This window comes from Manis javanica, chromosome 7 (genome assembly GCF_040802235.1).
Source record: "Manis javanica isolate MJ-LG chromosome 7, MJ_LKY, whole genome shotgun sequence".
Classification (NCBI taxonomy): Eukaryota; Metazoa; Chordata; class Mammalia; order Pholidota; family Manidae; genus Manis; species Manis javanica.
In genome coordinates, this window is record NC_133162.1 from 86,715,621 (window position 1) to 86,742,691 (window position 27,071).

Sequence of the window (27,071 nt, forward strand, 5' to 3'; positions counted from 1 at the left end):
CCATCTGTTGAAGAGACTGTCATTTTGCCATTGTATGTCCATGGCTCCTTTATCAAATATTAATTGACCATATATGTTTGGGTTAATTTCTGGGGTCTCTAATCTGTTCCACTGGTCTGTGGCTCTGTTCTTGTGCCAGTACCAAATTGTCTTGATTACTATGGCTTTGTAGTAGAGCTTGAAGTTGGGGAGTGAGATCCCCCCTACTTTATTCTTCTTTTTCAGGATTGCTTTGGCTATTCGGGGTCTTTGGTGTTTCCATATGAATTTTTGAATTATTTGTTCGAATTCATTGAAGAATGTTGCTGGTAATTTGAGAGGGATTGCATCAAATTTGTATATTGCTTTCGGCAGGATGGCCATTTTGACGATATTAATTCTTCCTAGCCATGAGCATGGGATGAGTTTCCATTTATTAGTGTCCCCTTTAATTTCTCTTAAGAGTGACTTGTAGTTTTCAGAGTATAAGTCTTTCACTTCCTTGGTTAGGTTTATTCCTAGGTATTTTATTCTTTTTGATGCAATGGTGAATGGAATTGTTTTCCTGATTTCTCTTTCTATTGATTCGTTGTTAGTGTATAGGAAAGCTACAGATTTCTGTGTGTTGATTTTGTATCCTGCAACTTTGCTGTATTCCGATATCAGTTCTAGTAGTTTTGGAGTGGAGTCTTTAGGGTTTTTTATGTACAGTATCATATCATCTGCAAATAGTGACAGTTTAACTTCTTCTTTACCAATCTGGATTCCTTGTATTTCTTTGTTTTGTCTGATTGCCGTGGCTAGGACCTCCAGTACTCTGTTAAATAACAGTGGGGAGAGTGGGCATCCCTGTCTTGTTCCCGATCTCAGTGGAAATGCTTTCAGCTTCTCGCTGTTCAGTATAATGCTGGCTGTGGGTTTATCATATATGGCCTTTATTATGTTGAGGTACTTTCCCTCTATTCCCATTTTGCTGAGAGTTTTTATCATGAATGGATGTTGAATTTTGTCAAATGCTTTTTCAGCATCTATGGAGATGATCATGTGGTTTTTGTCTTTCTTTTTGTTGATGTGCTGGATGATGTTGATGGATTTTCGAATGTTGTACCATCCTTGCATCCCTGGGATGAACCCCACTTGGTCATGGTGTATGATCCTTTTGATATACTGTTGAATTCTGTTTGCTAATATTTTATTGAGTATTTTTGCATCTACATTCATCAGGGATATTGGTCTGTAATTTTCTTTTTTGGTGGGGTCTTTTCCTGGTTTTGGTATTAGGGTGATGTTGGCTTCATAGAATGAGTTTGGGAGTATTCCCTCTTCTTCTATTTTGTGGAACACTTTAAGGAGAATGGGTATTATGTCTTCTCTGTGTGTCTGATAAAATTCCGAGGTAAATCCGTCCGGCCCCGGGGTTTTGTTCTTGGGTAGTTGTTTGATTACTGTTTCAATTTCTTTGCTTGTAATTGGTTTGTTTAACTTTTGTGTTTCTTCCTTGGTCAGTCTTGGGAGGTTGTATTTTTCTAGGAAGTTGTCCATTTCTTCTAGGTTTTCCAGCTTGTTGGCATATAGGTTTTCATAGTAGTCTTTAATAATTCTTTGTATTTCTGTGGAGTCTGTCATGATTTTTCCATTCTCATTTCTGATTATGTTGATTTGTGTTGACTCTCTTTTTCTCTTAATAAGTTGGGCTAGAGGCTTATCTATTTTGTTTATTTTCTCAAAGAACCAGCTCTTGGTTTCGTTGATTTTTGCTATTGTTTTATTCTTCTCAATTTTGTTTATTTCTTCTCTGATCTTTATTATGTCCCTCCTTCTGCTGACTTTAGGCCTCATTTGTTCTTCTTTTTCCAGTTTTAATAATTGTGATGTTAGACTATTCATTTGGGATTGTTCTTCCTTCTTCAAGTGTGCCTGGATTGCTATATACTTTCCTCTTAAGACTGCTTTCGCTGCATCCCACAGAAGTTGGGGCTTAGTGTTGTTGTTGTCATTTGTTTCTATATATTCCTTGATCTCTATTTTGATTTGTTCATTGATCCATTGATTATTTAGTAGCATGTTGTTAAGCCTCCATGTGTTTGTGAGCCTTTTTGTTTTCTTTGTAGAATTTATTTCTACTTTCATACCTTTGTGGTCTGAAAAATTGGTTGGTAGAATTTCAATATTGTGGAATTTACTGAGGCTCTTTTTGTGAGCTAGTATGTGGTCTATTCTGGAGAATGTTCCATGTGCACTTGAGAAGAATGTATATCCTGTTGCTTCTGGATGTAAAGTTCTATAGATGTCTATTAGGTCCATCTGTTCTAGTGTGTTGTTCAGTGCCTGTGTGTCTTTACTTATTTTCTGCCCGGTGGATCTATCCTTTGGGGTGAGTGGTGTGTTGAAGTCTCCTACAATGAATGCATTGCAGTCTATTTCCCTCTTTTGTTCTGTTAGTATTTGCTTCACATATGCTGGTGCTCCTGTATTGGGTGCATATATATTTAGAATGGTTATATCCTCTTGTTGGACTAAGCCCTTTATCATTATGTAGTGGCCTTCTTTATCTCTTGTTACTTTCTTTGTTTTGAAGTCTATTTTGTCTGATATTAGTACTGCAACCCCTGCTTTCTTCTCACTGTTGTTTGCCTGAAATATGTTTTTCCATCCCTTGACTTTTAGTCTATGCTTATCTTTGGGTTTAAGGTGAGTTTCTTGTAAGCAGCATATAGATGGGTCTTGCTTTTTTATCCATTCTATTACTCTATGTCTTTTGATTGGTGCATTAAGTCCATTTACATTTAGGGTGACTATTGAAAGATATGTACTTATTGCCATTGCAGGCTTTAGATTCGTGGTTACCAAAGGTTCAAGGTTAGCTTCTTTAGTATCTTACTGCCTAACTTAGCTCGCTTATTGAGCTGTTATATACACTGTCTGGAGAGTCTTTTCTTCTCTCCCTTCTTATTCCTCCTCCTCCATTCTTCATATGTTGTGTGTTTTGTTCTGTGCTCTTTTTAGGGGTGCTCCCATCTAGAGCAGTCCCTGTAGGATGCCCTGTAGAGGTGGTTTGTGGGAAGCAAATTCCCTCAGCTTTTGCTTGTCTGGGAATTGTTTGATCCCACCATCATATTTAAATGATAGTCGTGCTGGATACAGTATCCTTGGTTCAAGGCCCTTCTGTTTCATTGCATTAAGTATATCATGTCATTCTCTTCTGGCCTGTAGGGTTTCTGTTGAGAAGTCTGATGTTAGCCTGATGGGTTTTCCTTTATAGGTGACCTTTTTCTCTCTAGCTGCCTTTAAATCTCTTTCCTTGTCCTTGATCCTTGCCATTTTAATTATTATGTGTCTTGGTGTTGTCCTCCTTGGATCCTTTCTGTTGGGGGTTCTGTATAATTCCATGGTCTGTTCGATTATTTCCTCCCCCAGTTTGGGGAAGTTTTCAGCAATTATTTCTTCAAAGACACTTTCTATCCCTTTTCCTCTTTCTTCCTCTTCTGGTATCCCTATAATACGAATGTTTTTCCTTTTGTATTGGTCACATATTTCTCTTAGTGTTGTTTCATTCCTGGAGATCCTTTTATCTCTCTCTATGTCAGCTTCTATACGTTCCTGTTCTCTGGCTTCTATTCCTTCAATGGCCTCTTGCATCTTATCCATTCTGCTTATAAATCCTTCCAGGGATTGTTTCACTTCTGTGATCTCTTTCCTGACATCTGTGATCTCCTTCCGGACTTCATCCCACTGCTCTTGCATTTTTCTCTGCATCTCATCCCATTGCTCTTGCATTTTTTTCTGCATCTCTGTCAGCATGTTCATGATTTTTATTTTGAATTCTTTTTCAGGAGGACTAGTTAGGTCTGTCTCCTTCTCAGGTGTTGTCTCTGTGATCTTTGTCTGCCTGTAGTTTTGCCTTTTCATGGTGATAGAGATAGTTTGTAGAGCTGGTACAAGTGACCGCTGGAAGAGCTTCCCTTCTTGTTGGTTTGTAGCCTTTTCCTGGGAGAATAGCGACCTCTAGTGGCTTGTGCTGGGCAGCTGTGTGCAGACAGGGCTTCTGCTTCCTGCCCAGTTGCTTTGGGTTTATCTCCGCTGTTGCTGTGGGCTTGGCCTGGCTGGGGCTGTTCCTCCAAAATGGTGGAGCCCCGTTGGAGGGGGAGCAGCCAGGAGACTATTTATCTCCGTAAGGGGCCTCTGTGCTCCCTGCTGCCCAGGGGGTTAGAGTGCCCAGAGATCCCCAGATTCCCTGCTTCTGGTCTAAGTGACGTGTCCTGCCCCTTTAAGATTTCCAAAAAGCACTCCCCTTCACAAGGCGCTGGGTTCTTGCAGGTGTGGATGTGGTCTGGATGTTGTCCTGTGTCCTGTGGTCTCTATTTTAGGAAGATTTTTCTTTGTTATATTTTCATAGCTCTATGTGTTTTTGGGAGGAGATTTCCACTGCTCTACTCACGCCGCCATCTTGGCTCCGCCCTTCCCCCAACAGGTCCGGGTAGGAGCGCTACCGGGGAGCGCTTGGATAGCCGCTACGCTGGAGAGTAAGGAGGAGGGGGCCAGGCGACACACCACCGCCCCGCCCCCAAGCTCTGCGACAAGGGGCAAAGGTGGGGGTGGGCGGCGAGGGGACGACCGGGGTCGAGGAGGCGCCCTCAGCGCTTGGGCTCAGCTAAGATGGCACGTGTAAGTGCCGGGAGCCGCCGCCGCCGCCGCAACCCCTCGGCGGACGGGTCCACGAACAGCCCTCCGCCACCACCACCACCCCTGGGAAGGGGGCGCTCACAAAGGGAAGAGAGGCCGCGGCGGGCGGCGGGGCGGGGTCCCCAGGGGCCGGGAGGCCTCCGAGGTTCGCTGTTGCCTCGTGCCCTCGGCCCGCGAAGGGCGCAGGCAAGCGGACCCCTCCTCTCTCCTTAGACAGGCGGCGGCAGCGACTCACTCTCTTTGCCACCTTCCCTCTCTCTCTCTCTCTCTCTCTCTCTCCGAGACCTAAAGCACAGAGGCCAGCCGCTGCCCAGATTCCCGCCCTCTGTTTTGTTTAGTTTTTTGTTCAGAACTTTTTTTTTGGTATAATTAATCTACAGTTACAAGAGGAACATTATATTTACTAGACTGCCCCCATCACCTAGTCCCCCCCACAAACCCCATTATAGTCCCTGCCCATCAGAGTAGTAAGATGCTGCAGAATCACTACTTGTCTTCTCCATGTTGGACAGCCCTCCACAAGCCCACCCCGCAAATTATACATGTTATTCATAATGCCCCATTTCTTACCCCCCTCCCTTATCCCTCCATTCCCATCCATCCTCCCCAGTCCCTTTCCCTTTGGTAAATGTTAGTCCATTCTTGGGTTCTGTGTTTCTGCTGTTGTTTTGTTCCTTCAGTTTTTCTTTGTTCTTATACTCCACAAATGAGTGAAATCATTTGGTATTTGTCTTTCTCTGCCTGGCTTATTTCACTGAGCATAATACCCTCTAGCTCCATCCATGTTGTTGCAAATAGTAGGATTTGTTTTCTTCCTATGGCTGAATAATACTCCATTGTGTATATGTACCACATCTTCTTTATCCATTCATCTACTGATGGACACTTAGGTTACTTCCATTTCTAGGCTATTGTAAATAGTGCTGTGATAAACATAGGGGTGCATCTGTTTTTTTCAAACTGGGCAGCTGAATTCTTAGGGCAAATTCCTAGAAGTGGAATTCCTGGGTCAAATGGTATTTCTATTTTGACCTTTTTGAGGAACCTCCATACTGCTTTCCACAGTTGTTGAACTAATTTACATTCCCACCAGCAGTGTATGAGGGTTCCCATTTCTCCACAACCTCACCAACATTAGTTGTTGTTTCTCTTTTGGAAGGTGGCGATCCTTAAAGGTGAAAGGTGATATCTCATTGTGGTTTTAATTTGCATTTCTCTGATGATTAGCGATGTGGAGCATCTTCTCATGTGTCTGTTGGCCATCTGAATTTCTTCTTTGGAGAAGTGTCTGTTCAGCTCCTCTGCCCATTTTTTAATTGGATTCTTTGGTTTTTGTTTGTTGAGGTGCCAGAGCTCTTTATATATTTTGCATCTCAACCCTTTATTGGATCTTTCACTTATGAATATATTCTCCCATACTGTTGGTTGCCTTTTTGTTCTTTTGATGGTGTCCTTTGCTGTACAGAAGCTTTTCAGCTTGATATAGTCCCACCTGTTCATTTTTGCTTTTGTTTCACTTGCCTGGAGAGATATGTTCATGAAGAAGTCACTCATGTTTATGTCCAAGAGATTTTTGCCTATGTCTTCCTCCAAGAGTTTTATGGTTGCAGGACTTACATTCAGGTCTTTGATTCATTTCAAATTTACTTTTGTGTATGGGGTTAGACAATGATCCAGTTTCATTCTCTTACATGTATCAGTCCAGTTTTGCCAACACCAGCTGTTGAAGAGGCTGTCATTTTCCCATTGTATGTCCATGACTCCTTTATCATATATTAATTGATCGTACATGTTTGGGTTAATGTCTGGACTCTCTCTTCTGCTCCACTGGTCTGCAGGTCTGTTCTTGTGCCAGTACCAAATTATCTTGATTACTGTGGCTTTGTAGTACAGCTTGAAGTTGGGAAGCAAGATGCCCCCTGCTTTATTCTTCTTTCTCAAGATTGCTTGGGTATTTGGGGTCTTTTGTACTTCCACATGAATTTTAAAACTGTTCCAGTTCGTTGAAGAATGTTGTTGGTATTTTGATAGGCATTGCATTGAATCTGTAGATTGTTTAGGGCAGGATGGCCATTTTGACAATATTAATTCTTCCTAGCCACCTGAACAGTTTTAAAATACAACATTAACAGAAAAGAATTTGAATCAGTAATCAAAAAACCACCCAAGAACTAAATCCCTGACCCAGATGGATTCACCACTGAATTTCATCAGACATATAGAGAAGACATAATACCCATTCTCCTTAAAGTTTTCCAAAAAATAGAAGAGGAGGGAACACTTCCCAACTCATTCTATGAAGCCAGCATCACTCTAATACCAAAACTAGGCAAAGACACCACAAAAAAAGAAAATTACAGACCAATATCCCTGATTAACATAGATGCAAAAATACTCAACAAAATGTTAGCAAACCACATTCAAAAATCCATCAGGAAGATCATACACCATGATCAAGTGGGATTCATCTCTAGGATGCAAGAATGATATGATACAACCTTTGAAAATTCATCAACATCATCCACAACATCAACAAAAAGAAGGACAAATACCACATGATCTTCTCCATAGACGCTGAAAAAGCATTCAACAAAATTCAATATCCATTCATGATAAAAACTCTCAACAAAATGGGTATAGAGGGCAAGTAACTCAACATAATAAAGGCCATATGTAACAAACCCACAGCCAACATCATACTTAACAGCAAGAAGCTGAAAGCTCTTCCTCTGAGATAGGGAACAAGAAAAGGGATGCCCACTCTCCCCACTGTTATTTAACATAGTACTGGAGGTCCTGGCCATGGCAATCAGACAAAACAAAGAAATACAGTGCATCCAGATTGGTAAAGAAGAAATCAAAGTGTCGCTATTTGCAGATGACATGATATTGTACATAAAAAACCCTAAAGAATCCACTCCAAAACTATTAGAATTAATATCTGAATTCAGCAAAGTTGCAGGATACAAAACTAATACACAGAAATCTGTTGCACTCCTATACACTAACGATGAACTAGCAGAAAGAGAAATCAGGAAAATAATTCCACTTACAGTGCATCAAAAAGAATAAAATAACTAGGAATAAACCTAACCAAGGAAGGGAAAGACCTATACCCTGAAAACTACAAGACACTCCAAAGAGAAATTAAAGACGACACTAACAAATAGAAACTCATCCCATGCTCTTGGCTAGGAAGAATTAATATTGTCAAAAAGACTATCCTGCCTAAAGCAATCTACAGATTCAATGCAATGCCTATAAAATACCAACAGCATTCTTCAACGAACTGGAACAAATAGTTTTAAAATTCATATGGAACCACAAAAGATCCCGAATAGCCAAAGCAATCCTGAGAAGGAAGAAGCAGGGGGGAATCTCACTCCCCAACTTCAAGCTCTACTACAAAGCCACAGTAATCAAGACAATTTGGTACTGGCACAAGAACAGAGCCACAGACCAGTGGAACAGGATAGAGACTCCAGATATTAGCCCAAACATATATGGTGAATTAATATATGATAAAGGAGTCATGGACATACAATGGGGAAATGACAGCCCCTTCAACAGCTGGTGTTGGCAAAACTGGACAACTACATGTAAGAGAATGAAACTGGATCACTGTCTAAACCCATACATAAAAGTAAATTAGAAATGGATCAAAGACATGAATGTAAGTCATGAAACCATAAAACTCTTAGAAAAAAACGTAGGCAAAAATCTCTTGGACATAAACATGAGCGACTTCTTCATGAACATATCTCCCCAGACAAGGGAAACAAAAGCAAAAATGAACAGGTGGGACTATGTCAAACTGAAAAGCTTCTCTACAGCAAAGGACACCACCAGTGGAACAATAAGGCATCCTACAGTATGGGAGAATATATTCATAAATGACAGATCTGATAAAGGGTTGACATCCAAAATATATAAAGAACTCATGCACCTCAACAAACAAAAACCAAATAATCCAATCAAAAAATGGTCAGAGGAGCTGTACAGACAGTTCTCCAGAGAAGAAATTCAGAGGCCAACAGACACATGAAATGATGCTCCACATGACTAGTCATTAGAGAAATGCAAATTAAAACCACAGAGAGATATCACCTCACACCAGTAAGGATGGCCACCATCCTAAAGACAAAGAACAACAATTGATGGCGAGGATGTGGAGAAAGGGGAAACCTCATACGCTGCTGGTAGGAATGTAAATTAGTTCAAGCATTGTGGAAAGCAGTATGGAGGTTCCTCAAAATGCTCAAAATAGAAATACCATTTGACCCAGGAATTCCACTTCTAGGAATTTACCCTAAGAATGCAGCAGCCCAGTTTGAAAAAGACATATGCACCCCTATGTTTATCACAGCACTATTTACAATAGCCAATAAATGGAAGTAACCTAAGTGTCCATCAGTAGATGAATGGATAAAGAAGATGTGGTACATATACACAATGGAGTATTATTGAGCCATAAGAAGAAAACAAATCCTACCATTTGCAACAACATGGATGGAGCTAGAGGGTATTATGCTCAGTGAAATAAGCCAGGAGGAGAAAGAGAAGTATCAAATGATTTCACTCATCTGTGGAGTATAAGAACAATGAAAAAATTGAAGGAGCAAAACAGCAGAAGACTCCACAGAACCCAAGAATGGACTAACAGTTACCAAAGGGAAAGGGACTGGGGAGGATGGGTGGGAAGGGAGGGATACTGGGGGGTGGGAAGAAAGGAGGCATTATGATTAGCATGTATAATGGAGGCAGGGCAGAGGGAGGGCTGTACAACACAGAGAAGACAAGCAGAGATTCTACAACATCTTACTACACTGAAGGACAGTGACTGTAATAGGGTATGTGGGGGAACTTGGTGATGGGGGGAGTCTAGTAAACATAATGCTCATCATGTAATTGTAGATTAATGATAACAAGAAGAAAAAATACAACATTAAAGAAAATCTGTGTATGATGCTGTCTCAGGAAATTAAATCTCCAATCACAAGTCATTTACAAAACATTAGGACCACTGTATTTCTTTTTTAAATAATTTGTTTAATATTTACAGTAATAGTTAACACTATGCACCATAACTGATCTATGTGCTTTAACAATTTGCCCGAGTCAGTTGTCTGACCAACCTTCTAACAACATCCAGTGAAGGAACCCCATGAACTAACTATACATTAAATTTCTCTGTATCTCTATACCAATTCTGTCAAATGACCTCTAAAAGACATCCAAAAGTAGCATCAATTGAGGTAAAGTAATGGAGAGAATGACCCATTGATAGAAAATTTAATAAACAGTAAATACACAGTAGCTCTCTGTTTTGCCAATGGGTTTCAGCCCTGGAGAAGTTCACTACGGATTCAGTGAGAACAAAGAATGACAACAGAATGTTCTTGGGGTTGAAGTGTTTATACCCAATGTTTTGCCAATGGGTTTCAGCCCTGGACAAGTTCACCAGGGATTCAATGTGACCAAAGAAATTACAGTGGAATGTTCTTGGGGTGAAAGGGTTATACCCAACTTTATTTCCATGGCGGCAGGTCAATCACTAGAATCCTGTCCACTCAGAGCGAGTCTGCATGCAGCAAGCTGGTCTCTGCCTCTGGGCTTCTCTACCCCCTCAGCTGTCTCAGTCTCTGTCCTCGGTGCTGCCACCATTCCAGCCTCTGCTATGCTCTCCTGCAGCCTTGCAGCCATGCCATCGTGTGTCCAGAGCACTGGGTGGACATTTGTATATAGTCAATAACAATGTATTGCCCACACATGTGTAGTGAGCTACACAACCAGGGCCACATAAGAATCCTGACCCCAGGAACCTTCACTTTATCCACACCCAATTTTACTCCCATGATGGCAGGTCAATCATCAGAATCCTGTCCTCTCAGAGCAAGTCTGCCTGCAGTAAGCTGGTCTCTGCCTCTGGGCCTCTCCGCCTCTGCAGCCATCTCAGTCTCTGTCTTTGGCTCTGCCACCACTACAGCCCCCTCCAGCTATGCAGCCCAGAGCACTGGCAGAGCTCTTCATATAGAGTGCATAACAACGTGTTGCCCACATGTTTGTAATGAGCCAGCCGACCATGGCCAGATGACAACCTTTGCCATAGGAATCTTTATTTTCTCCACACTCCCTCTTTGCTGAATCATAATTTTCTGGAAGATAAATTTGCCTGATGATACATATATGAGGAAGTGTCAAACTTATAAGCAATTTCATAAATGAAAATAATATGCACCACTTCATTTTCACTACATTTCCATTAAGTAGCTTCCATCTGTATTACCATATTTGTGATGCCCTACTCCAATTTGCCTTTAGGAATTGGGACTCAGTCCCCCCAGTTGATGAGAATGCTGGCTTTTGGCAGTAAGCCCTCACCTATTGGCCCTGTTTTAGAACTGGCTCTACTAAAAGCAGTGCCTTTTCCAAGGGCACTTCCCCTTCCTAGGAAAACCAGAACCCATGTGTCTTGCCACTGGGTTTCAGCCCCAGGCAAGTTCACTATGGATTCAGTGGAACATGCTTGGGGTAAAAGGGTTTTATTACTCTGCTTGTTCTCCCAGCAATAGGTCAAGCACAAGAATTAAGTCTGCATCCAACAGTCTGCAGGTCTGTAATCTTCCTTTGTCTCTGCTTCTGCCCAGAGTACTGGGAAGAGCTATTTATAAAGTGACTCAGTCAATAACAGCTTATTGCCTATGGGTGAGGAAGCAGTAGCCTAGCAGTAGGCCAGTTACATCATCAAATAGTTTAGGTTCAGTTGAGGATCCTGGCCATAGGAACTTCCATTTTCTGCACTGTCAAGGATGGATCATCACAGAGGTAAAATGCCCAGCCCCTCATCTCAACTAGGAAAGACTCTGAAGGGCCATCTGTCTGGCCAATGGATTTCAGCCCTGGCCAAGTTCACTATGGATTCAATGAGACCAAAGAAATGACAGTTGAACATTCTTGTGGTGAAAGGGTGTGGATAAAGTGAAGGTCCCTATGGCCAGGATGATCACCTGGCCCTGGTCAGATAGCTCACTACACAGGTATGGGCAATATGTCATTACTGACTCTATATGAAGAGCTCCACTCAGTGCTCTGGGTGACACAGTAGCATGGCTGTAGGGCTATACCACTGCAGAATCACCCCAAGAATGTTCCACTATCATTTCTTTGGTCACATTGAATCCATACTGAATTTGCCTGGGGCTGAAACCCATTGGCAAGACAAAGGGTTATGCCCCACTTTATTCCCATGGTGGCAAGTCAATCACTAGAACACTGTCCAGCCAGAGCGAGGCTGCATACAGCAAGCTAGTCTCTGCCTCTGGGCCTCTCTGCCCCCACAGCCATCTCAGTCTCTCTCCTCGGTGCTGCCAAAAACTGCAGTTTGGTCTCTCCTGTAGTGCAGCCCTGCAGCCATGCCACCATGTCGCCCGAGCCCTGGGCGGAGATCTTTATAAAGGGTCAATAATGACATATTGCCCACAGGCGTGCAGTGAGCTAGCCAACCAGAACCAGGTGAGAATCCTGGCCACAGGACCCTTAACTTTATCCACACCATCCATCTCAGAGTTCCCCACTGTGGATAAAATGAGAGTTCCTGTGGCCAGGATTCTCACCTGGCTGTGGTTGAATAGCTCACTGCACACCTGCAATACATGGCTGTTGACTCTATAAAAAGAACTCCACCCAGTGCTCTGGGCATGACAGGGTGGCAGGGCTGCAAGGCTGCAGAAGAGCAGAGCAGAGGCTGAGTGGTGGCAGTGCCAAGGACAGAGGCCCAGAGGACGGCTGTGCAGGATGACTGTGCAGAGAGGCCTGAAGGACAGCTGTATGGGATGGCTGTGCCGACAGAGGGGCCCAGAGGCAGACACCAGCTTACTTCATCCAGACTCGCTCTGAATGAATCGGATTTTAGTGACTGACCTGCCACCTGGAAATAAAGTTGGGTATAACCATTTCACCCCAAGAACGTTTTGCTGTCATTTTCTTTGGTCACATTGAATCCATAGCAAACTTGCCTGGGCTGAAACCCATTGACAAGACAATTGGTGAAAGTCGGCAGGGTTCATTGTTAACCAAGAAAAAAGACAGGCTGCTCTTATGGGAGGAGTGCTTCAGCAGGCTGCCCCTATGAATGGGGAAACAGTGGATCGTCCCCCAATGGGTATGTGGTCTGAGGTGGCTTGCCTGTGCTCCACCCCAGGACTGGAGGCAAGTGGAAGTGACACCTGAGGCAGTACGGGTGGCTCTTGGTGTAGTAAGCAGATCCTTTGAGAAGCAGAGTGCCTGTGAGGCAGCAGGGATTGTGGGTTGGCTGCTTCTCACAGTATTAAAAAAGTCAACAGAGGAGACCCAAAAAATGGTGGCACGAGAACACGAGCTGCAAACTCCTGTGGAATCCTTGAGGAAGGAGATGGCCTTGATGTGGGAGGAGGCAGCAGGAGAGCACCGGCAGCAAGGTGCCACTGGAGATGAGATGGCAGCACTGCCAGGTGTTCTGAAGGAGGAAGAGGCCATCAAGGAAAAAGACGAACTCCTGAGGGAAGCACAGGCAGAGGTGGCACAAGAACATCAGCTGGAAAGCATTGAGCTGAAGGTAAGCGACTTTCTGAAGACTGAGCTGGCACTGTTGTGAGGCACTGTAGCAGAGGAGGCACTTGGGGGAGTGAAGAGAAAGGTGCCATCAGCCCCAGAAATACAAGAGCTGGGGAAGGATGAAGGGGTGGTGCCGGAGGCACTGGCCCCTCCTGTATTGAAAGCATGCCCAGTGGTTGTAAAGAAAATAAAAACCCAGCAGCTGAAAGTTCCCCAAGGAGAGGAGCAGCCCCCTCCCTCAGGTCGTGGAGCACTCTATGGTCACCCCTATACTCAGGCTGAGCCGGTGGCTATGGGACTTAGGGGTGGATGGAATTGTTCTGTCAGTATCAGAGATGGGAAAGCTGTCTTCCCTGACAGTGCAGCCCACCTTGAGGCAGCAATTACAAAGTGCGAGGTGACACAAAAAGTAGCTGAAGCAACAAGGACCCAGTAACCTCCTGTTACTCACAGGAGGAATCTGAGGGGCCTCATGATGGTTATGAAGACCCTGATGTGGGTTGATTTGATACAGGCAGGAGAAGATGGAAGGAAATTAGACGGGAAGCCAAATAGGATCTTACTGGAGCTATGGCAACAACTGAAACCAGAGCAGCAGTTCTAGCCATTAAGACCAAAGAGGCAGAGGTCAGAGACAGAGCCACGAGTCTGGCCTGTGTGTCTGCAAGACTTTTTGCTGGAGAGGCTGGAGATCAATGTTTGAGCTTCCTTGCACAGCGACCATTGCAGAGGACTAAAGGCACATAGACTGAGAGGACAGAATCCTGGATGGGTGTAGTGTGGATAAAATGAGAGTTCATGTGGCCAGGATTCTCACTTGGCCATGGTTGACTAGCTCACTGCACACCTGTGGGCAATACATGGCTGTTGACTCTATGAAAAGAACTCTGCCCAGTACTCTGGGCACAACACGGTGCAGGGCTGCAAGGCTGCAGGAGAGCAGAGCAGAGGTTGGAGTGGTGGCAGCACCAAGGACAGAGGCCCAGAGGATGGCTGTGTGGGATGACTGTGCAGAGAGGCCCGGAGAACGGTTGTGTGGGATGGCTGTGTGGGCAGATGGGCCCAGAGGCCGGCTGTGCAGACAGAGGAGTCCACAGGCAGACACCAGCTTGCTGCACACAGACTCGCTCCGAGTGAACAGGATTTTAGTGACTGACCTGCCACCTGAAATTAAAGTTGGGTATAACCCTTTCACCCCACAAAGATTTTGCTGTCATTTTCTTTGGTCACATTGAATCCATAGCGAACTTGCCCAGGGCTGAAACCCATTGGCAAGACACCCACATGGTCAGCTTTGTTTAGAGTATATCAACAGGCCCAACTTCTCCCTCCCCCCAATCCTGCTGCCTTCCCTCCCATTAATATTAATCCTTCCACCAGTAATTAGTAAAGTTTCCAAATGTTAAACTTCTTGAGTGGGGATCTCCATCTCAGTTTTTCCCCAGAGAACTAGGGTATTAGAAATTTCCAAGTTTTGGACATTGACCCAATACTTTCAGACAGCAAATTGGCAATACAGATCAAGAACTTTAAAATGTTTGTACTCTTGAGAAGCAATAGTGTAGAAAGGGCATGGACTCTGAAACATAGATTCAAATTGCTGCTGTGCTATATGAAAGCTTTGAGACCTAAGTTTTGGTCTTTCTAGTGAAAATGAAAGTTCCTATGGCCAGGATCCTCACCTGACCCGAAACTACTTGATGATGTAATGGGCCTACTGTGTAAGCTAATGCTTCCACAGCTGTTGGCAATGAACCATTATTGCTGGGTGTCACTATATAGAGCTGACCAGTGCTCTGCCCAGAAGCAGAGATGGAGATGAACTGTGTATGCCCCAGAGGCAGACGTGATTCCAGCAATAAACCTGCTACAGTGAGAATAAAGCTTGGAATAAATCCTTTGTGGACAAAGTGAAGGTTCCTATGGCCAGGATTCTCACCTGATCCTGGTCAGCTTGCTCACTACACACATAAGCAATATGTCATTACTGATTCTATATAAAGAGCTCCACCCAGTGCTCTGGGTGACATGGTGGCATGGCTGCTGCACAGCTGCAGGGCTGAAGGAAAGCAGAGAGCAGAGGCTGGAGTGGTGGGAGCACCGAGGGCAGAGACTGAGATGGCTGCAGGGGTAGAGAGGCCCAGAGGCAGAGGCCAGGTTGCTCTGTGCAGATTTGCTCTGTGTGGATGGGATTCTAGTGATTTACCTGCTACAGTGCGAATAAAGTTGAGTATAAACCCTTTCACGTCAAGAACATTCCACTGTCATTTCTGTGGTCTCACTGAATCCATAGTTAACTTGTCCGGGACTGAAACCCAATGGCAAGACATCCTTTTACACCTAGGGTTCCATTGTTGTTATTCGGTCTCACTGAGTCCAGAGTGAACTTGCCCAGGTGCAATACCTGTCAGGAGAGATGGTCTCCTCTCTAAAAATGGGACCAGCAACATCTATACTTTAAAGTTGTTATAATGTTTAAAGTAGAAGACACATGTACAAGCACCTGGTACATCATCATTGCTTAATTAGTAATTAAGGTTACTAATCAACTGACCCTAGTTAAATGTTACCTTCTCTTCCACATGCCAATAATCCCAGTCAAACAAGGGGGAGAAAAAAGACTCTCCATGTTAAGTATCTGTTTAAAGACTTCCACAATAAAGCTTAGGTCCATGAAAGCATGGTAAATATCTAGTTCAGTGGTTCTGAAACCTTAGTGAGCTTCAGAATCCCCCAAAGGACTTCCTAAAACACAGACTGCCAGGCCTCACCTCCAGAGTTTCTGATTCAGTAGTTCTGGGTAAGGCTCAAGAATTTGCATTTATAACAAATAACCAAATGATACTGGTCAGGTACCACACTTTGAGACCCTGTGATGTAAATTTATCACTGAATCCCCAAGTACCATTTCAGACCAGTTCCTAATACACAGAAGATACTCATATATTTCTTGATTGACTAACACATATATATAAGTTTACTACTCTTCTTTACAAAAGTAAAAAACTGGAATTTGATGTTTAAAAATAAAGAATGATTAAACCAACTATGTAGTATACTAAATGTAATCATTAAGTAAAACCATCAACAAAATGAAAAGGCAACTTACTGAATGGGAAAAAATATTTGCAAATCATGTATCTGATACGGAGCTAATATCCAAATATATAAAAAACTTAACTCACTGCAAAAACAAAAAAAATCCAATTAAAAAATGGGCAGAGGTAGAGAACCAAGATGGTGGTGTGAGTAGAGCAGCAGAAATCTCCTCCCAAAACCATATATATATTTGAAAATATGACAAATACAACTAATCCTAAAAGAGAGACCAGAAGACACAGGACAACAGCCAGACTACATCCACACCTGCGAGAACCCAGCGCCTCACAAAGGGGGTAAGATACAAGCCGCAATCCGGCGGGACCCGAGTGCCCCTCACCCCAGCTTCCGGCGGGAGGAGAGGAGTCGGAGTGGGGAGGGAGAGGGAGCCCAGGACTGCTAATCACCCAGCCCTAGCCATCCTCACCGGAGCGCAGACACATAGTGCATGTGGCGTGGGGTGCTGAAAACTAGGGAAACAGGACAGTAAGATCTGTGAGCGGGTCCCCGCAGCTTGCGCACCTGGGACAAAGAACAGCAAGTGCTTTTTGAAAGTCTTAAAGGGACAGGGACCCCACAGCTGGACGAAAGCGCCCTGGGACACTTAGCCCAGCAGCTGCAAATCCCAGGGAACTCTGAGCGCCCAAACCTCCGCAGCACTGCTCGGAGGCCCCTCACCGTGATAAACAGCCTCCCGCCTGTTCCCCCTCCGAGGTGGCTCCACCATACTGGAGCAGTAGCCTGAGGCCGGCCATGCCCACAGCAGCTGCAGAGCTACATAAACTCCATAGTGGCCGGGCAAGATCACAAGCCCCGTCTGCATGCAGCTGCCCAGCACAAGCCGCTAGAGCCCGCTCTTCTCCCAGGAGAGGAAGGCCATAAACTGGCAAGAAGGGACTTTCTCTTACCCAACACACAAGCCAGCTCCCCACAAATATATCTATCGCCATGAAAAGGCAGAAGAAATTGATACAGACCAAGATCACAGAGGCAAACCCTGAGAAGGAGATAGACGTAACCAGTCTTCCTGAAAAAGAATTAAAAATAAAGCTTATAACCATGATGATGGAGCTGCAGAGAAATACGCAAGAGCTAAGGGATGAAGTCCAGAGGGAGATTACAGATGTCCGGAGGGAGATTACAGAAATTAAACAATCTCTGGAAGGATTTATAAACAGAATTTATAAGATGCAAGAGGCCATTGATGGAATAGAAACCAGAGAACAGGAAGCACAGAAGCTGACGCAGAGAGAGATAAAAGGATCTCCAGGAATGAAACAATATTAAGAGAACTGTGTGACCAATCCAAAAGGAACAATATCCACATTATAGGGGTACCAGAAGAAGAAGAGAGAGAGAAAGGGATAGAAAGAGTATTTGAAGAAATAATTGCTGAAAACTTCCCCAAAGTGGGGGAGGAAATAATTGATCAGACCATGGAAGTGTACAGAACTCCCAACAGAAAGGACCCAAGCAGGACAACACCAAGACACATAATAATTAAAATGGCAAAGATCAAGGACAAGGATAGAGTTTTAAAGGCAGCTAGAGAGAGGAAAAACGTCACCTACAAAGGAAAACCCATCAGGCTATCATCAGACCTCTCAACAGAAACCTTATAGGCCAGAAGAGAATGGCATGATATATTTAATGCAATGAAAGAGAAGGGCCTTGAACCAAGAATACTGTATCCAGCACGACTATCATTTAAATATGAAGGAAGGATAAAACAATTCCCAGACAAGCAAAAGTTGAGGGAATTTGCCTCCCACAAACCACCTCTACAGGGTATTTTAGAGGGACTGCTCTAGATGGGAGCACTTCTAAGACTAAATAGATGTCACCAGAGAAAATAAAATCACAGCAAAGAAAGCAGACCAACCAAATACTAACTAAAGGCAAAAAATAAAATCAACTACCCACAAAAGCAGTTAAAGGAAGCACAAAAGAGCACAGACTAAAACAACCAACATATAAAGAACGGAGGAGGAGGAATAAGAAGGGAGAAAAATAAAGAATGATCAGACAGTGTCTAAAATAGCTCAATAAGTAAGTTAAGTTAGACAGTAAGATACTAAAGAAGCTAACCTTGAACCTTGGCAACCATGAATCTAAAGCCTGCAATGGCAATAAGTATATATCTTTCAATAATCACCCTAAATGTAAATGGACTGAATGCACCAATCAAAAGACACAGAATAATAGAATGGATAAAAAAGCAAGACCCATGTCTATGCTGCTTACAAGAGACTCACCTCAAACTCAAATACTATAGGAACAAAGAAAGACTGAAGGAACAAAACAGCAGCAGAATCACAGAACCTAAGAATAGACTAACAGTTACCAAAGGGAAAGGGACTGGGGAGAAAGGGAGGGAAGGGAGGGATAAGGGTGGGGAAAAAGAAAGGGGGCATTACAATTAGCAGGTATAATGTCGGCGGGGGCATAGGGAGGGCTGTGCAACACAGAGAAGACAAGTAGTGATTCTATAGCATCTTACTACGCTGATGGACAGTACTGTAATGGGGTTTATGGGGGGGATTTGGTGAAGGGGGGACCCTAGTAAACATAATACTCTTCATGTAATTGTAGATTAATGACAACAAAATAATTAATTAATTAATTTTTTTAAAAAAGGGCAGAGGATCTGAATAGACATTTTTTCCAAAGAAGACACAGAGATGGCCAATAGGTACATGAAAAGGTGCTCAACATCACTAATCATCAGGGAAATGAAATCAAAACAACAATGAGGTATCACCTGTTAGAATGGCCACTACCCAAAAGACAAGAATTAACAAGTGTTGGCAAGGACGTGGAGAAAAGGGAATTCTTATGCACTGTTGCTGAGAATGTGAATTGGTGCAGTCACTATGGAAACCGTATACAGGGTAGTCAAAAAACTAAAAATAGAACCACCATAGGATCTAGAATTCCACTTCTGGGTATTTATCCAAGAAAAAGCAAAACACTAACTCCAACAGATATCTGCACCCCTCCTTTTTCCCTGCAGCCATTTTCACAATAATCAAGACATGAAAACAACCTAAGCATCCACTGATGCATGAATGGATAAAGCAAAGGTGGTATTTATGCACAATGGAATATTATTCAGTCATAAAAAGCAAGGAAATCTTGTCATTTGTGACAACATGGATAGACCTTCAGAGCATTGAAATAAGTCAGACAGAGAAAAGATAGGTACCACGTGATAGCTCATATATTTGGAATCTAAAAACTAACAAAAGAACAAACTTATATACAGAGAAAGACTAGTGGTTGCCAGAGGTGGAGGGTGAGGGATGGGTGAAATGGATGAAGGGTATCAAAAGGCAATTATAAAAAAATAAGTCCTGGGGATGTTATAGTATGGTGACTATAGTTAATAACGCTGTACTGTAAATTTGAAAGTTGCTGAGAGAATAGATCTTAAAAGTTCTCGTTACAAGAAAAAAATGTGTAACTGTATGTGGCAACAGATGGTAAAAAGACTTGTTGAGGTGACCATTTCACAGTATATACAAATATTGAATCATTACATTGTATACCTGTAACTAATATAATGTTATGTCAATTGGATCTCAATAAAAAGCAAGTAAAATTCTATAGAAACACAGATAAATACATACAAAATAAGTGAAAACGGTAACACAAAATTGTATATCAATTTAAACTACATTAAACACATACACACATGGATCGATGACAAAAGAAATTTCAAAAAATGACTTAGTTTTTGAGGTTAGGATTAAAGAATTCAAAATTTTTCGTTGTTTAAAATTTACTCATAAGGTATTTTAAGGCTGACTTAATTTACAATACCAGCACTAAGTAATTAGATAAGTGTGTGAATAAAACCATAGATCCCAGAGGATACTGTCACCCAATTAAAACAAATGTGTATAGGAAACATCTATGAATTGGTTGTTAGTTGCCTCAAAACTTGATGTTACAAAGTATTACTGAGAAGCCTACACAGAAAAATCTACAAAATATACATACATACACACACAAAAAAAAATATAAATTACCTGTCACAGGAGGGACAACACCAGAAAAACGCACTGTTGCATGTTCTCCATTAACTTCAACTCTTCGACCAATGACATCTAATGTCAAAGTGTCATTCATTATAAAGTAGTCAGAATCCAAAATATGAGATCTAGGGGAAAAAATTATAACAGTAACAAGAACTTAATGAAATCTTAAAATTTTTTTGACTTCATTGAGATATTCAAGAGGTCAACACTTTTGACCATTTTAGTCTTTGTACTATGGATGAAGAGAACCTATAGATTTATGTACCAAGCCCTCATAATTTGATATTACCTTACTTTGACTATCTATTTTTAAAATCTTTAACTCCAGTTAACTAACATCACAGGATTCATCTGTTTTGTCATCTATTAAGGGAAAGGAGAGCAGAAGAGAGGGGTATAAAAGTAATGAAGAAAAGGGAAAGGAAAAGGGTAGTATGGGCATTATACTCAAGCCAGGGAGAAAAACACAAATCCACAGATACAGAAAGCAATGCATATAATGAACAACAAATGAAAAATTAAACTCTAATAAAAATACAGAACCTTAAAAATAGAGAGAAGGTCTTAAAAGGAACCTGAGAGAAAAGTATCCTCTATCCAGGAATGATCACTAGACCCAACGCCTACTTCACAGGAAAGCAGAAGACTACGTTAAATGACACCACTAGTGTGTGCAGCCAGCCAAAAAGTAGAGAATTGGGGCATGCTACAGCACAAGCAAGTGGGTTTTTCCAACAAACCAAATGAAAGGAGAACAAAGAGATGGAGGGAGAACAAAGAGAACAAAGAGAATAAAAGAAACTTAAGAGCCACATCAATTGCAACATATAAACTTATTTGGATCCTAATTTTTAAAACCTGTAAATAATTTTTAAAATAAATTATGAGAAAATTTGACCACTGACTTAAATAATAAGTGTTTCCAACAAGGCTAATAAAACTTTATTTTTTTTTTAAGTCAAATGTGTAGTTGTGATAATGGTGTAATAACTCTGATCTTTTAAAAAGCCTTTATCTTTTAGAAATACACACTCAAAATACCTATAAAGTTGTATTTTAGATACATCATACCAGTGGCAGTGTAGACAATATGTTGAAAGGAAGTAAAAAGCAGAGTAGTCAGCTAGAGAAATACTATTTTAACTCACAAAAAAACTAGGAGCCTGAACCAAGGCTTTAGCCTCCATCCATTCATTCAATACATACAAAACCCTGCGATGTGCTAGCTACTGTGTTAGACCTCCCTTCATAGTAATCCATACTACGTATGATTCCTGCTTCAGAAACTTACAGTCCAGGGCCAGTTAGACCTGAGAGAAGGGTATGCATTTTAGAGTAAGGTAAGAGCTAGAATCAACACAGTCTGGTGATTAATTGGATAGAAATAGTAAACAGAAAACTAGGGAGACTCTGAGCTTTTGCTTGGGTAGATGGTGGTATGAGGCACTGAAATGAGTAATGTAAGGGGAGGTTTAAGTGTGGGAGGGAAGATAGTGAGTTTGAGGTGCCTAGAGAATGTTGTGATGGATGTGGGTCTTTAGTTCAAAAGATGTTTTCAGTAGGAATACATATTTGGGAGTCATCAGCCCAATTTAAAACTGACATCATTAAAGTGGATGGTGTCAACCATGTATGAGGTGGAAAGAAAAGAGGATTGATGACAGAATCCTGGGGAAATAGACTATTTAAAAGGGAGAGGAAATAAACCCTGAAGAAATCAGAGCAGGAAAAGCCAGAAAGGATAAAAAGACAACCAGAAATGTGTGGGTGGGGGGCACGGGGGAAGGCTGTATAGCACGGAGAGGACAGGTAGTGATTCTACAGCATCTTAGTACGCTGATGGACAGTGACTGCAATGGGGTATGTGGGGGGAACTTGGTGATGGGGGGAGTCTAGTAAACATAATGTTCCTCATGTAATTGTAGGTTAATGAGACCAAAAAAAAAACAAAAAAAAGACAACCAGATTCCTGGTGTCTTGGAACACAAGGGCAGTAAGAATAATGGAGTAACAGTGTCAGGGACTGCAGAGATCTGCAAGACTAACTAGGGTTTAACAGCCTTGTGTGTGGCCTGCTGGCATGATATGGTTCACAGCCACACCCACAGCTTTGTCTAAATGAAGCTTAGTTTCTATTACACAAAATTCACAAGGCTGCAGAACAAGGATTTTGAAATGACCACAAGTTACAGGACTACCAAAGTATTTTTCTATTTTAATAATATTACCATATAATATGCATACAAAAAGAGAAAAACATACACTGCTAATCACACCTTCTTGGGTTAGAATCACATTCCTGAGGTCATTAAAATTACTACTTCTCTACCTTTATGTTATGCTTGTTAAAGAAACAGTAGACATTCCCTCTATTACTCTAGTCATCTGTGCTATATTTAACCTGCTGTTTTCATAAAACAGAATAATCTAGGCACTTTTACCTCTTCTCAAGTTTCACAATTAGGTTCTCTCAATCATACTCTCTAGTTTCCCATAAAAACATTTTTCCCAATTCTTGTGAGAAAACTGGTATTTCAAGGAGGGGCTGGACTTTGACTGTTTAAATATGGGTGGGCAGGGCAGTCAGGAGGGGGCCAAGACTCATATTTCATCTGCCTGGTAGGGTTGAAAAACAAGAGAGAAAACATCCCAAAGCCTGAACTTCATGGGAAAAGTCAAAACAGTTCAGATGATTTCAAAGTAAAATCAGTAGGCTGGTAGGGGCAGGCATGGGGAAGCCATGTTTAATAAGCTCAAGTACAGTTAGATATACTAAGCAGCTGAGAACGCTGATTCACGATAGGGCTAAGCCTGTGTTCCCATGCAAAGTTCTAGTCCCAGAGGACTAATACAATCAGTATAGAGTGCCATTCCTACAAGAAGTTCAAGGAGTAGGCAGAATCTTGGTTCCATGAACTACTCATTATATTTTTCTTTCCTTTTTTCTATGTTTGAAGATGTTTTGGATATAAATTTAAAAAAAATAAAACACTACACCCAACAAGTAAACATTCTTGAACTACTTGTTAGTCTAAACCCATCCTAAAAGCTTCTTTTCTGGTCTTGACATTTTTTTCACAAGTTGATTTTAAGGCTCATCCTGACTGATATTTTTCTCAGCAGGTTTGTTGAAGTGTCTAAAAGTCATTGGTTAAAAACTGCCTCTTTTCCCATTTATAATCCCCTTTATATTTTTCTTTGCATTTCTTTCTCAGTTAATTTTCTGAATAGATACCCACAAGTATAAAAGTGGATACACTGTAAGTTTCCCTTCCATGCCTGCCACTCATTATGTCTTTCCACTAGCAACAGCTTTCTTAGCATCTTATAAATACACTTGGCCCTTGAACAATGTGAAAGTTAGTGGCACTGACGACTCCCCCATGCAGTTCAAAATCCACATGTAACTGTTGACTTTCCAAAGGCTTAATTACTAACAGCCTACTTTGACCAGAACTTTTACCAATGACAGTCAATTAACCCATATCTTGTATGTTATATGTAGTATATACTGTAATCATACAATAAAGTAAGCTATAGAAATGGAAATTTCTCAAATTACTGCAATTCTCCAAAAAATTTTCCAACACGTTTATTGAAAAAACGTTGGATAAAGTGGACCTGCACAGTTCAAACTCATATTTTTCAAGGGTAATCAACTGTATTTCCTCAACTGTATTTCCATACTTACTTTATGTTTATACAAGAAAGCATTTTTCTTCATTCTTCATAGAAATGAGAACATACTATTCATGTGGTTCTATTCTTTACATCACTCAGTAATATATCCTAGAGATTTATCCACAGCTGTCGGGAGCTTTTCAATTTTTATGGATGCATAGTATTTGTATAGATACACCATAATTTATTCAACAGTCCTCAAACTGATGGATTAGGTTACTTCCTAAATTTTGCTATTATAAACAATACTGGCAAGGATTAAGCCAGCACATTTATCTTTTTACACTTGTGCAAAAATATCTGTACGAAACATTCTCAAAACAGGTATTACTTAGTCAAAGGATAGGTGCATTTTTTTTTGGACTTTTAAATTTATTCTTATATTTTATTCTTTTTGTATCATTAATCTACAATTACATGAAGAACATTATGTTTTCTAGGCTTGCCCCTTCACGAAGTCCCCCCACATACCCCTTCACAGTCACTGTCCATCAGCGTAGTAAGATGCTGTAAAATCACTAATTGTCTTCTCTGTGTTGCACAGCCCTCCCCATGCCCCCCCCCACACACTATATATACATGCTAATCATAATGCCCCCTTTCTTTTTCCCCACCCTCGTCCCTCCCTTCCCACCCATTCTCCCCAGTCCCTTTCCCTTTGGTAACAATTAGTCCATTCTTGGGTTTTGTGATTCTGCTGCTATTTTGTTCCTTCAGTTTTCCTTTGTTCTTATACTCCACATATGAGTGAAATCATTTGGTACTTGTCTTTCTCCGCCTGGCTTATTTCACTGAGAATAATGCCCTCTGGCTCCATCTATGTTGTTGCAAATGGTAGGATCTCTTTTTTTCTTATGGCTGAGTAATATTCCATTGTGTATATGTACCACTTCTTCTTTATCCATTCATCTGCCGATGAACATTTAGGTTGCTTCCATATCTTGGCTATTGTAAATAGTGCAGCGATAAACATATGGGTGCATCTGTCTTTTTCAAACTGGAGTGCTGCATTCTTAGGGTAAATTCCTAGAAGTGGAATTCCTGGGTCAAATAGTATTTCTATTTTGAGCTTTTTGAGGAACCTCCATACTGCTTTCCACAATGGTTGAACTAATTTACATTCACACCAGCAGTGTAGGCGGGTTCCCCTTTCTCCACAACCTCGCCAACGTTTCTTGTTGTTTGTCTTTTGGATGGTAGCCATCCTTACTGGTGTGGGGTGATATCTCATTGTGGTTTTAATTTGCATTTCTCTGATGACTAGCGATGTCGAGCATCTTTTCATGTGTCTGTTGGCCATCTGAATTTCTTCTTTGGAGAACTGTCTATTCAGCTCCTCTGCCCATTTTTTAATTGGATTATTTGCCTTTTGTTTGTTGAGGCGTGTGAGCTCTTTATATATTTCAGATGTCAACCCTTTATCAGATGTGTCATTTATGAATATATTCTCCCATACTGTAGGATACCTTTTTGTTCTATTGATGGTGTCCTTTGCTGTACAGAAGCTTTTCAGCTTGATATAGTCCCACTTGTTCATTTTTGCTTTTTTCCCTTGTTCAGGGAGATATGTTGATGAAGAAGTCACTCATGTTTATGTCCATGAGATTTTTGCCTATGTTTTTTTCTAAGAGTTTTATGGTTTCATGACTTACATTCAGGTCTTTGATCCATTTCGAATTTATTTTGTGTATGGGGTTAGACAGTGATCCAGTGTCATTCTCTTACATGTACCTGTCCAGTTTTGCAGGCACCATCTGTTGAAGAGACTGTCATTTCCCAATTGCATGTCCATGGCTCCTTTATCATATATTAATTGACCATATATGTTTGGGTTAATGTTTGGAGTCTCTATTCTGTTCCACTGGTCTGTGGCTCTGTTCTTGTGCCAGTACCAAATTGTCTTGATTACTGTGGCTTTGTAGTAGACTTTGAAGTCAGGGAGTGAGATCCCCCCCGCCACTTTATTCTTCCTTCTCAGGATTGCTTTGGCTATTTGGGGTCTTCGGTGGTTCCATATGAATTTTTGAACTATTTGTTCCAGTTAATTGAAGAATGTCATTGGTAATTTGATAGGGATTGAATCAAATCTGTATATTGCTTTGGGCAGGATGGCCATTTTGACGATATTAATTCTTCCTAGCCAGGAGCATGGGATGAGTTTCTATTTGTTAGTGTCCTCTTTAATTTCTCTTAAGAGTGTCTTGTAGTTTTCAGGGTATACGTCTTTCACTTCCTTGGTTAGGTTTATTCCTAGGTATTTTATTCTTTTGATGCTATTGTGAATGGAATCATTTTCCTGATTTCTCTTTCTATTAGTTTATTGTTAGTGTATAGGAAAGCCACAGATTTCTGTGTGTTAATTTTGTATCCTGCAACTTTGCTGAATTCCAATATTAGTTCGAGTAGTTTTGGAGTGGAGTTTAGGGTTTTTTATGTACAATATCATATCATCTGCAAATACTGACAGTTTGACTTCTTCTTTACCAATCTGGATTCCTTGTATTTCTTTGTTTTGTCTAATTACTGTGGCTAGAACCTACAGTACTATGTTGAGTAACAGTGGGGAGAGTGGGCATCCCTGTCTTGTTCCTGATCTCAGAGGAAAAGCTTTCAGCCTCTTGCTGTTCAATACGATGTTAGCTGTGGGTATATCATATATGGCATTTATTATGTTGAGGTACTTGCCCTCTATGCCCATTTTGTTGAGAGTTTTTATCATGAAGGGTGTTGAATTTTGTCAAATGCTTTTTCAGCATCTATGGAGATGATCATGTGGTTTTTGTGCTTCTTTTTGTTGATGTGGTGGATGATGTTGATGGATTTTCGAATGTTGTAACATCATTGCATCCCTGGGATGAATCCCACTTGGTCATGGTTTATGATACTCTTGATATATTTTTGAATTTGGTGTGCTAATATTTTATTGAGTATTTTTGCATCTACGTTCATCCAGGATATTGGTCTGTAGTTTTCTTTTCTGGTGGGGTCTTTGTCTGG

At 41.4% G+C, this 27,071-nt stretch overlaps 1 protein-coding gene across 5 annotated transcripts in view; it reads right to left on the reverse strand.

The window, feature by feature from the left end:
* The window catches only part of TBCE (tubulin folding cofactor E), a 152,398-nt gene that overhangs the window by 108,999 nt on the left and 16,328 nt on the right, over nucleotides 1–27,071 (reverse strand). For all 5 annotated transcript variants that reach the window (XR_005061057.2, XM_037017119.2, XM_037017116.2 and 2 more), the window contains one exon: nucleotides 20,385–20,515. Coding sequence is in view for 4 of the 5 variants with exons in the window: in XM_037017119.2 (XP_036873014.2) it covers nucleotides 20,385–20,484 (100 nt within the window). In the remaining variant the exon portion in view is untranslated. The remainder of the gene's footprint in view (nucleotides 1–20,384; nucleotides 20,516–27,071) is intronic.